Source organism: Micropterus dolomieu, linkage group LG10 (genome assembly GCF_021292245.1).
Source record: "Micropterus dolomieu isolate WLL.071019.BEF.003 ecotype Adirondacks linkage group LG10, ASM2129224v1, whole genome shotgun sequence".
NCBI classification, from domain to species: domain Eukaryota; kingdom Metazoa; phylum Chordata; class Actinopteri; order Centrarchiformes; family Centrarchidae; genus Micropterus; species Micropterus dolomieu.
This window is the reverse complement of record NC_060159.1, coordinates 18,323,212-18,336,182: the sequence shown is the minus strand read 5'-3', so window position 1 is coordinate 18,336,182 and position 12,971 is coordinate 18,323,212. Positions and strand designations below refer to the sequence as shown.

Sequence of the window (12,971 nt, the reverse complement as noted above, 5' to 3'; positions counted from 1 at the left end):
TATATAGGCTATGTCCTTTTCACCTGTTGGAGATTATGAGCTTTATATATTAGGATCAGCTCCAGTGTAAAAATAACTTAGACACAGTACAGTATAGAGGGACCTAAAATGAAGTTATTAAATACCTTTTATAATATAAATAATGAATTCACTAAAAAGGGGAATTAATTTAAAAAACCTATTTAGCATAGGCGGTATGTTTAATAATGGTTTATAACACACTATAATATAAGCTAAATGGTGTATAAACAGATAATAAATGACAATACAGGCCTATTGAAACACAGTTCTAATAATATAAAGTATGTATATTCAACAGGAGGTTATAATTGTTGAAGATTACTGTAAAAACATTTCCTTATATCTGCTTATAGCTACATTATAGTGTATAAACAATTTCTCAGATATTATTGCCTATTAATGCTACACTGGGGGAATTAAAGTAAAATGTTACCTGAATTCTCTTGCACTTTTTATATCACAATACCAGGAGAGAGATCATGACTCGGGGTGGCTCAACTCCTTCGCCTCACTAAAATGTCTCTGAGGATTATAGTTAGAGGACAAAAGAAAAAGAGATTACAAAGAAATTATAGTATTAGACTAGACACAGTAAATATTCAACATCCCTAACCTGAAAAAACAGCTTGACAGGAGAGACAAACCTAGTCTATTTTTTTTTTTTTTTTATCAAATGCTTGTTGCTTTTAAGGTATGGAAAAAAAAAACACAACAAGATAACAGAATTACATCAAAGTCACAAAATACAGATAAGAGTGGAAGGAAGGACAGCAAAAACAAATAAACAAGCCAAAAAGAAAAAATTGGTTAAAATAACGCTACAAGTCGTGGTTGTTTATTTCAATTCATGAAATTATTAGCATTATTATAGAGAATGATTATTTTGTCATTCTTCTCTATAACCCTGTATACCACAAGGCACTTCAGGCATTGTAAAAATAAATCCATTTGCTATTATAAGAATGACTCCATGTTGAAAAGGAGATTTCCATTTAATTACAATCAAATGCCTAGCAAGACAAGCAATAGCATCTAATTTCAAAACAAGAAGATGTCATTCCTAACACTGCAAAGAGAGCATCACATCTCGGTGATCTTGGTGTCATATATGTGATTTTAACAATAAATTGAACTCCTTTCATACTTGGTCAAATAAAACTTTAGAGGACAAGTTAGGCATTTTGGGAAACATGCTTATTTGCTTTCTTGCAGAGTCAGAGAAGAAGATCAATACCACTCTTATATTTGTATAATAAGAGTGAAGCTACAGCCAGCGGTTTAGCTTAGCATTTAAAGACTGGAAAAAGGGGGACACAGCTAGCTCGGCTCTGTCCAAATGTAAGAAAATACACCCACAAGCACCTCTAAAACTCAGTAATTATCATACATAATCTCGTTTGTTTAATCTAGGGGAATGTTTCCTAAAATATGAAACTATTCCTCTAAAATAGATTTTCTGATTACCATGAAAAACAATGAATTCAACCATGTTTAGGCAGTCAGGGCAACACATTTATGAGTCAGTTTTATTGGGTTTTTCTGTGAATGACAAACTGAATGGGCATAAAAAAATGCAGCAATCTCTAAATCCACTGTGGGTCAACACAAACACAAATACCTAGTGTGACCCTGTTGTGTGCCAAACACATCAGTTGAAATGAGGAATGGGGTCCAAAAGCTGTTGTCATAACCAGACTGTTTAAAAAAAGGTCATAACACACAGTTTGTCTGTCCACCAAACAACACCAGAGCCCTGCGGCCGCTCGCTCACCGAGGCTAACATGTAGTTGATGGAGGGAATCACTTTAGAGGATTACTACTGTCATCTGTTTGGATTACAGGGAGTGCTTATCTGCCCATCTGTCACCTTCAAGCTGGATGCGATGCCTTCATGTACTTTATGTACTTCATGTACTGTATGTAAACACAACTACAGACTGGGCCTCTGACTTTGAGATGAGGTCAGTCAGGGATATAATAAAGGAAAAATCCACCAAAAGACACCCTATGTCCCTTTTTTGTGTGAGGATAGAATCCATAATACCTCTTTCTATTTAGGTATACAGTATGTTATTGTTGTTGAAGTTTTATTCTTCTCCATTGTAACAGTGCCTCATTCATTTTGTTTTTACTGCCTTGGGAAGAACTTTTTGAGAAGTGGCTAATGTAATAAAGTTTATTATTATTAGCATTATTATTACAGTATGTCATGTTAACAAAAAATGTGTAATAGCACATTTTTGTAGTATATGTATGTTTTTTTTTTTTTTACATGTGTTAATGTTTTCCTTTAAGTAACCTACTGTATATATTAGGTGCAGCTTAGTATTGTTGTTGCACTAATATTTATTGAGGTATAACTATTTATTTATGAGTTTTCATAGGCCTTTTTCCACAGAAGACATTTTGCCATGGCACAGTAGGAAAAACACAGTTATAAACAATTAAATGAATGAAGGCTGAATTCCATTTCTGCTTCAGCTTCAGGGTCCTGGTGTTGTGCATGCTGGCTCACTGTCACAATGTCACCGTCAGCCATCATTGTTAGTAACACCTGTGCCTTACTGTGACAACACAAAGTGTCTGTTGTGAAAAAGAATTTGAATTACTTGCTGGGAGATGGTCATTACCTTGGCAGGTTTGATGGTATTTAAACATAATAAATTTTTATTACTCGAAATAGTTTTTTTCATTCAAGAACACAATAGATAAATTAAAACTCTTCAGAAAAGAGTATTGTACTTAAATACACATTTGAGGTTACTTTACTTGCCCGTCTTTCCATTATATGCTACTTTATACTTGAAATATTGTAGTACTTTTTACTCCCCTACATATATCTGACTTTACTTACCAGTTACTTTGCAGACTTAGATTTTACAACCAAAACATATGATGAACTTATAAAACATGATAACAATGCATCATATTTAATAAGTTCGACATATGGTTTGAAAATAAAATACATTAAACTACCCAACAGCATATACAATAATTAGCAAAAAGCTCCACCTCAAGCACAAGTACAACAGTAAAATGCACATCACAAATAATAATCCAATATATAATACAACATTACAAGTACATTTTGCTGATTATAATTATTTACTTTACTTAAGAAAAATAATCTGAATACATCTTCCACCACTGGAAATCACTGTTTTTTACACTGTTAGAGGTTGGTGTTTCTGCTCTGAGTAAATAAGAGTTCACAGTTGACCCAGCATTTTATTTTGTGGTACAACACTGAGGAGGAGGATGTTGGCGTTGTGGTGGAGGTGTGACGGGGATTAGGAGGTTACTGTGAATATGTGCAGAAGAAAAGGAGGTTAGCTGCTCACGCCCACACACGCAGAAAAAGCCAACAAACCTTGATATCCGCCCACACAACGATACAAAACATTCAATCTGGACTTTCTGCTTCTCCATCATCTGCACATTTCCTCCTGCAATATGTATGTTGTATGAGTATGTTTCCAACCCTCCCATAATTCATGCATGACTGTTCTGAGCCAGTGGGACTCATTATCTGAGGGAAGTTAATTTACACAGGCTGACCTCTTACAGATGTTACACCAAGCGCCACTTAACTGAGCTGTCATCAGTGTACGGTGAGCCTTGCACTACACTAACCCTGTCCTCGCAACTACACCCTTTGGTTTATCTCACTCCCTCCATCTTGCTGCTCAACCCACTGTGTCCTCTTTATCTGCCTCTTCATCGCTCTCTAGCTCCCTTTCAGCTGATGGAGCTTATTGTGGACAAATAGGCTTAGGAGCATCACTATGGCAACGGTGAATCGTAAAAAGCTACACAAGCACTTCATTAGGGTGCCGTGATCCAATGGCTCCCATTGGAGATGGTGCCCCCAGCCTCCTGCAAAAAGTAAATGCAGGCCAGAGAGGCTCCTGGGAGGAGGAGGAGGAGGAGGAGGAGGAGGAGGAGGAGGAGAAACGAGAGAGAGGTGGAGATAATACACAGGGACTGTGAGAGGATGGGAGAGCAGAGAGAAAGAGAATCCATTTCTCTTCTCTCTCTGCTTTTTTATTCAGCCAGTCTTGTCTCTGCAACATCCATCTGATTTCTCAGGACTTTTCTGATTCTGCTTCTCAGTGATTCTGTTTCTTGCGGAGTCCAAGAAAAACTTAAAAAAGAAGAAGAGGAGGTAGGAAAAGGGCTTTCCTTTTTCTTTTTTTAAACTGTTCATTCTCAATTGTGCTTTGGAGTCAACAGCATCAAATTGGACTAAATGATTTGTGCTTAGTGATGTTTCAACGTAAGAAAAATGTTGGTCATAAAACTGAACAACAGGGAGAAGTAAGAAAGAAAGAAAAAGTACTTTATTCCTGCAGTCAGTTTTCTTTTATTCAAGTCAATCTTAGATGTCCCAAAAGCTGGTAAACATGAGAGAAAAAAGTGGGTCACCTGTAATACCATTTAGAACTGCACTAATTTGTCGACAGAAAATTAATCATCAAACTATTTCATACTCATTTAAATCATTTTTCAAGTAAAAATACCCAAAATCTGATCGTTTCAGGTTCTCAAATGTAAGAACTTGCTACTTTTCTTTACTTGCTCTATAGTTAACAGAATTTTGTGGACTGTTGTTCAGAAAGAACAAGACACTTGACGACATCTCCTTGGGCTTGTTTTCTGATGTTATACAGATTTAAAGATGAATCAAGAAAATAATCACTAATGACAGTAATCATTAGTCGCAACCCTGCTGTTTCTTTTCATTCAATCTGTTTATATCTTCTGTAATAGAAGCATTAAAACAACATCTTAATACCTAATACATAAACAGCTGCTGGTCTAACGTACAGAGGCATTGTAACCATTTGAAAGACTGTCTTGGCTGAATGTGTTTGACTCCATTTTGAAGGGTTAGTCACCTCAGAGGGAAACTGTTGGTTGTTTCAGAGGTAAGAGCAGGGCTGCGACTAATCCCACCCTGTTGCTTTATTGTGAATGCTTTTACTCTGCACACATTGATAATCTGACCCACAGCAACAAAAACCGCCCCAGTGCAGCAGAGTTGTATAAAGCAGGTACAGCCTTGTTTGACCAACAGTCCTAAACCCAAAGGTATTCAGTTTACAATGATGAATGACAAAAAAAAAATGTTTTTTCATTGTTTTTTGCTTAAATTTTTTTTTGAAACGATGAATCAATTATCAAATTTGCATCGACTAATTGATTAATCAACTTATCCCTTCAGCTCTAATTCAGTTATACTCTCACAAAAGGCAAAGAAAAGCAGCAAATCTTCTTCACATTTAAGAGCATGGAACTAGAGAATATTTAGCATTTACACTTGAAAAAATACTTCAACAATTATTTGAATATCGAAATTGTTGCTGATTCATTTTCTATTGAATCAGCTAATCATTAGCATGACTGAGTCATTTTAGTCTTGTAATCACTGGTCATGTCTCCATGTAGTCATGCAGGACACAAAGACCTCATGGTGATTGTGAAACTAAAACCTTTTACTTTGAATTAATGACTCACACCACCCTCATCCGTGGCCTCTTCTGATGTGTTTTTGTACTTTCATCACAAAAAGAAATGTTAACAAAAGACTATTGAATTGAACTGAATACGGCATCTATGGGAGTACATATGACACCTGTAGAACAAAGAGCCAGAGTATGAGGAGACAGGGTCGATATGTGGAACAGACTTCAGAGGATGCAGTGTTAAATGATGCCAAATAACACAAACAGTAGGCCTACATGTTGTAATAGAAAGACAGTACCAATGCTACAAAAGCATAAAAGGTCTCCTCCATAACTGCTGAATCTTCAGACAGCCTTGAAAAACACTTATTCAACTAAAATCAAGTAAATGATCCAAATAACAGTTTGCTGCAACTCTTTGTTTGTTTTGATTTACTGGTCTCACATTTCCAGTAAGGAGATTCACATATTTCAATGAATGTGTGACCTTTCCAAAATGTCTCATTGTCAACTCATTATGCTACTTTTAATAAAAGCAACAAATGTAATCCGAATGTTTCAAAAATCCAATTTGAAATCAATTACTTTGAGCAAACATTTCAACAGCCTGGCAGTACTGTTTTGTAATGATCTTGTTAAATTTGAGGTCACTTGTAATCATTTCAGTGTGATGATTACGTCTGATTGTCTTTCCCTCATCAGGGGGGCTGTGAAGAAGGACAGTGCCATGGCCTCCTGGTTCAACTGGAATGAGCCATATTACCGGAGCCCCCGGCGGGACCCGGCCGACGTGGTCACTGACACCCTGATGCTGGAGTTCAGCTGGCAGCTGAAGGAGGCGGAGAGGCAGCAGAGAGAGAGGGAGAGCGAGTACCGGCGCCTCAAGACCGGGGTGGACTACAGCTGGCTGGCCAGCACGCCTCGCTCCTCCTACAGCATCAGCACCGGTGAGAAGCTTGGCCTGGAGGACCTCTGCTCCAAGGTGCCGCCACCCTGCTGCGGCCTGGTCATACTCAAGTAAGGAGACATGACAACTGAACATGTGACTGGACGAATATTACAGGAACTGAAGCATAAAGTTATAGGTGGAAAGTTACCAAGTACATTTAATGTTAGGCTACTTAAATACAATTTGAAGGCACTTTATTTGTGTATTTAAAATGTACGCTTCATTATTCAACTTACCATTGGGAAATACCTCATTTTTACTTCACTAAATTTATTTAAATGCTTACTTTTAAATTTAAGATTTCACAATTTACATAAACAGATTAAGAAACAACCATGCTAACATTAGCAGCTCTGTGACGCTAATCTATTTCAATAGTAGTAGTAGCTACCTTTGTGCTAAATGCTAACACACAACATTGATTTATTATCATTATTATGTATTTTGCATTCTTATAGTAGATGGCTCACAATGCTAACATGCTAATGATCAGCATGTATAATATATACCACCAACTTATTTCAGTGTGTTAGCATGCTAACATTTGCTAATTAGTGATAAAGAGAAAGTACAGCAAGAAATTCTGATGGGAATGTCGTTAGTTTTGCAGGTATTTGGTCGTAAACCTAAGTAATGGACAATTTTTTAATTTTACCTGATGATAGTGCTAGATTAAGTCAGAAGATCACTTATTATTATTACTTATAATTTATTATTATAAATTATTAGGATTCATTCTCTGGGGACCATGAACATCTGTATCGGATTTCATGAAAATCCATTCAATAGCTGATGAGATATTTTATCCTTGACCAAAGTGATGTACCGACTGGCTAACATTGTCATGCAGTGAGTTAAAAACATCAGATAAGCCTATAAAATATAATGCATCTTTAAACATTAAACTAGTGTTTCCCAAACTTTTGAGGCTGGTGACCCCTTACAAAAAAGCATTGTCTAGCTGGGACCCCTTTCAAGTTTCAGATGTCTTTAAATTGTGATTTCCTCTCTAAACTGTATGAAGCACAAATTTGTTCCCAAAATATACACAAATCGGTGTATCAGAACTTTGCTTTTTCTTCTTTCCTACTTCATCAATAACCTCACGACCCCTAGATTTATCTTGTGACCCTTTGGAGGGGCCCGACCCCTAGGTTGAGAACCACTGCACTTAAATACCTATAGTAAGTGTATATAAAGTAGTTAAACCCAGCAATATCAGTAAATTACTGCTTACACATTGATGCACTTATCTACTTATGGAAATGATCAGAGTTCTTCTTTAATCACTGCATAAAGTACATATTAGTAATAAGCCACAACAGCTCATAGAACAGATTTTGAAATGTCCCTTGAGGGGAGAATCAACTCTTAAATACATTATTTCTAGAAAGGTTTACTGTTTAGCTGTACATTTGTAACAGTCAGCAGAGAGATAGACTGTAGTGATGATAACATTTAGAGATCAGTCCTGATTGTCAGTGAGTCATGAAACAACTCAGAGGACACAATCATAACAGACATGGATATTTTACTGCGAGACAGTTTCTGATTCAGAACTGGAAAACTCATTTCATGAATATTCAAACTCACTAATTCAGTATTAGTGGACAATCTCCAAAAAGCTCCATCTGAAATCTGAAGGCTCAGATTTCCAAATTAGTGAGACGGTTGCCTCTGAATGTCCATGTCAGCTTTACTGTCCAAAAGTCGCTGGGTGAGAAACTTTTCTAATTTTATTTTATTAATCTCCAGGATTAATCTGGTCAACGTTTTATATTGGATGAATACTTCTATTTTTAAATGATTTTTCAAAGCAAGTTATGGTAATATTCATGATACTCGGCACAAATCATGACGTCATTGAAAATATTAGTGTAGAGTTGCAACTAAGGATTATTTCTTTGATTAATTGATTAATCAAGTAAAAAAAAATGCCCATTGCAACTTCCCAAAGCTCACTGTGACAAGGAAAAGCAGCAAATCCCCACAAATGAGAGGATAGAATTACACAAGGTTTGCTGTTTTTTGCTGAAAAATTATTAAAAAGATTAATTTATTATCAAATTTGCATGGACTTATTGACTATTTGACTAATCCTCTCAGCTCTGATTTAGTTATACTATAATGTTTAATGTAAAATGGTGTGTTGACGTTTGGTTCAAACCTAAGCTATGAACATATTGTCTCATAAACAGAGAGATCTCTATTTGCACAGTGATGTTCAGGCTCACCACCACAATAGAAACAGGTAGGTCCAGTGGGTTCCCTGTTTGTTGTGTGATTAAAGTGCGATTAAAAGAGTGAGTCAACATGTTGGGAAATAACATGTACTTGCTTTCCTGGCCAGTGAAGATTGACACCATTATCATGTCTGTCTGTTAAGTATGATGTTACAGGTTTTTTGACCCTGTAGTTCTTTTCGCCAAGATATTGTAAAGGTACATCTAATCTCTAGCTATGGCCAAAAATAACCACTTAATGGTTATTGTTAAATATCAGCTCCAGCAAAAATTTAATTGATTACTCCTTGACTCAAGCACAAGGTGTCTTTTAAACCTCATAATCTATTCACGTGATTTCATGACCCGTTGCTGGCCAGTCGTCTTTGGCAGAGACAGGGAAAGGTTTTTGCCTTGGAAGCTGATCAGCTTGCCAACTTCTCTGTAATTCTTGTGTGTCTCCTTTAATCTGCAGCAGAGATGTTCTGAGCTTGTTTAACCGTCTGTTCATAAAAAGCTGCCAAGGTCTCAGGTGTCTTGTTAGAGCGCAACAGTTTTTGCGAAGCAGTTTGACTGGTGTTAACTTGAGTGAGCAGTGAGGTACTGAATGCTAAGTGGAAGTCCCACACAAACACACAACAGGGACCAACTGGAGCATGTATGTGTGATTTTAATTAGATGCACAGAGGAGGAGTCCTCAGTCGTCAGTTTATTGGCTGTGAATTGACTGGGTTTTCACAATGCCAGCCTGGTCCTTCCATTCTTTATTTTTATTATATGTGTGTATATATATGTATATATCCCATCAACGTCCACAAAGTGAAGAGGGATTGTTTGGAATTTATTAAGTTGTTAAGTATGGATTAGCTAAGGGTGAGTGTTATGTATTTTTTCTTCTATATTTTATCTTGTTCCAGATTAATATATTATATTCTTCTTTTAGGTAGGTAGGTTTATTGTCAAAATATAACAAGTTATACAGTGAAATTGAGTTTTGTAACTCCCTTGTGCAACATAGCAGGCAATATAAATTAATAAAGAATCAATTATGACAAATGGTAAACAGAAATAAACTATGATCAGTGTAGCAGTGCTGAGGATGAATTAGAGTTTAAGAATCTGATAGCTTGGGGGAAAAAGCTGCTTTGCAGTCTGGTGGTGTGGCAGCAGAAACTGTCTCTTCCCAGAAGTCAGCACGGTGAACAGGCTGTGGCTGGGGTGGGTACTGTCCTTTGGTATCCTTTTGGCTCTGCGCAGGCACCTCTCCTCACCGATATCACTGATGCTCGAGATGGGTACCAATGAGCTTCTGAGCTGTTTTAATCACCCGGAGAGCCCTCCGCTCCTGGGCCGTACACATCACATGCCAGTTTGGGATGTTTCTAGTCAGGATATGACAACTATTTTAAGAAAATAAAAAAAAGATCAAATAGTTACAAGAGAAAGATCTGCCTCTCTATTGTGAGGAAACTCTAGCTTTTCAGGGAGACAAGTAAGATGCTGTTTATAGCTCAAGAAAAATCTAGTAAGTGGACCTTTAAGTGAAGTTTTTTTTGTTTTTGTCAAACTAAGCTATTGATGTTTTTGATGTTGTAAAATGTTGGTTTACATGTGTAAAACTGGCTTATAGTTCCAATAAAATAAACTCTTCATTTATATATATGAATATTTAGTAGTTAAGCTTTAAGTGGTATGGAGAGAAAAATGACTGAGTGGGCCTTTAAAGACACGATGGATTTAAAATGTGAGTGAATAGATGAACATCTGATTCAAACTCATAAATTACTCGTGGTCTTCATGAACAGATTATATTTACTTATAACAGACGAGATGAGGTTGAAAGCTCCAGAGTTGAGCTTTTTCAGACTCCTATTTTCAAGGTGAAGAATGAACTTTGATGCTCAATCAACAACTTTGATGGCGTCATTATCTAGTGTAAATCCTCTACTAAAGGTTAAATGATCCATCACTTTGAGAATGACACCGGGTTTCAGTCTTGTGTTTTCAATTAGGAAAGCAAGCCAATCATCAGTTAACTGGAAGCGCTTACAGGGAAGAAGGTTTCCAAATAGATGTCTATTTAAAGGATTGTTTGCACCTCTTCTTAGAAGGAGGTATAATTGGGGTGTTAGCAGGAGTGTGCTGGTTACACAGGTGGGGGGATGATGACTGTGATACAGGTTGCCTTTTATAACATTGGCCATTAAGTAGATGTTTCTTGCTCAAAGGCCAGAATAAAATCCTGGTTCAAATAAAGATTTTGTTTCTGGATTTGAAGTTTGAGGTTCTTTCTTCAGGGGGGTAAGTATTCTGATGGTATATTGATATGATACACAGTTGTGATGTGTTGTCTTCATGCTTTTTTTTTCCAGCCATGGTTGTGTTTGTAGCATTATATTACTTATGTTGTTTCATATATTTTAGTCACATTTTTATTTTCTTTCTGTATTTATATTTTAGTTTTATACTACTCCTTTATAGCTGGTTAAGTGTTTTAAAGGTAGGGTCAGTGATTCTAATCCAGTATGTCTTTTCATTAAATTCAGCTAATATCTCCTCACTGTCCGCTAGCTGTCTGTTCTTTATGTGCACTGAAAATAAATCTGGTATTTGTTTACAGCCCTGGTTGGCTGTAAATTGGAAATAAACAAAGCGGCCCGCATCCCGCCACAAAACACTATTAGAGCCATTTCAGCCATGATTTGGGTGTCAGGTAACATTAGACGACGTGCCCACGCCCATTCAACTTACTTTCTAGTAGGCCAAGACATGCTGTTGTTAGTATATGTAATATTTAGTTTTTGTAAGCATAAACAATAAATCACAAGGCATGACTGTGTAATGTGAAATAGCATACTTAAAGTGAGAAATCCATGGATAATATCACCCGACTCTGCAGTTCCGCCCCCTGTTACTTTACTTTGGTTCACATTGCACTCATCAACTTCATTTCTGGTAGTGAGCTAAGCAGTTTTTGAAACTGTGATAAAGCTTCAAAAACCCCACCATCATACCTAAAGAGTGATGTCAGTGTTGTGTTTACCGCAAAAAATAAGAAAAAAAAGCTGTTACAGCAGGTTTAAAGATTAGCTGAAAAGCAACATTTCACCTGTGACCACACTGGTGGGTATGGTTGAGTGTTGCTGAAAGTGTGCTTTGCTGCACTTGTAACCACATCCAACAGTGTGCTGGACTACAGGATAGAAAAGGTGAGAAGTTAAACCACTGCAGGTCTAAAGTCTGTTATCAGGTATTCAAGAGTACTACTGCATGTGAAATAAGTTGTATAAAGCAGTCTGATAAATTGCTTCAAGTGATGTCATTTGTACTGCTGCATTTAAAAAAAAATGTCCACTGTAGTCCGCAGTGTTATAGAACTACTCTTCCAGTACGGCAGAAAATAACAATAAGCTGACAATCTTGTGCAACCACATGGTCACTGCATCCTGTCTCATCAGAGTGTTTTGTTATGTACAGGTTTAGGGAGGTTTTGCAGGCCAATGAGCCCGAGGTGCAGGAGGTGCCCGGCCTGTTTCGCTCCGTCCTCCTGGAGGCTCTGGATCACGCCAAAGAGGAGCAGGAAGCTCAGCGGCTTGCCCGTCAGTGGAGTAACAAACGTGCCATGAACATGTCCCTCGTGAACTTCAGGTCCCGGATCAAGATCAACCCATTTGGAAGCACGGTGGGCTTGACGTCCACTGTGGCCGACGGGGCGGGGTTGAGTGACCTCAAAACCGTGTCGGAGGATGTGGAGAGAGGGATGGAGAGGTCGCAGAGGGTGTGGAGCATGCCTGACTTCAGATACAAAGGAACCAGCAGCAGTAAAGTCGTGTGATGTTGGGCGTATACAGAACAGTGATTGGGGGGGTTTCATTGTGACAGATGCTGATCTCTGGCTGCAGTATGCTTACATGAGGCGAGGCAGGATTAATCCCATAATCCTCCTGCTCTTTTCAGTATGAGACCAATCAGCATTTGATCAATTTACTTCTTTACCTTTACACCTGAAAGGGCAATGTCATGCTTTGTCAGATATTCTGTAACTTGACAGCACTTTTGGACTTGAAACAGTTTCAACTTTGTGTGAGATTTTCGTCTTTTGCTGTGATGCATCTTGTATTTTGTAGATATTTGGATTATAAACATTGAGGGCTATTTACTATAAACTGGTAGGGATGTTTATATAATTTAAACGTTCTTGAGTCCTAAATGTTGCAGGAAGAAATTAAATGCGTTGGTGTTGTTACGTCACACAACACAAAATGGCCGCAGAGGTGAATGATCATTAATGTCACAATGTTTTGCATGAGATTT

The 12,971-nt window shown here is 37.4% G+C and overlaps 1 protein-coding gene across 1 annotated transcript; it reads left to right on the top strand.

Annotated features, from left to right (window-relative positions):
• The first annotated feature begins 4,012 nt into the window (after positions 1–4,012).
• rd3 (retinal degeneration 3, GUCY2D regulator) lies at positions 4,013–12,922 on the top strand. Its single transcript, XM_046060554.1, has 3 exons — positions 4,013–4,186; positions 6,189–6,503; positions 12,135–12,922. The coding sequence occupies exons 2-3, from the start codon at positions 6,214–6,216 to the stop codon at positions 12,490–12,492; spliced, it is 648 nt and encodes a 215-aa protein (XP_045916510.1). The 5' UTR covers positions 4,013–4,186; positions 6,189–6,213; the 3' UTR covers positions 12,493–12,922.
• Positions 12,923–12,971: the final 49 nt, after the last annotated feature.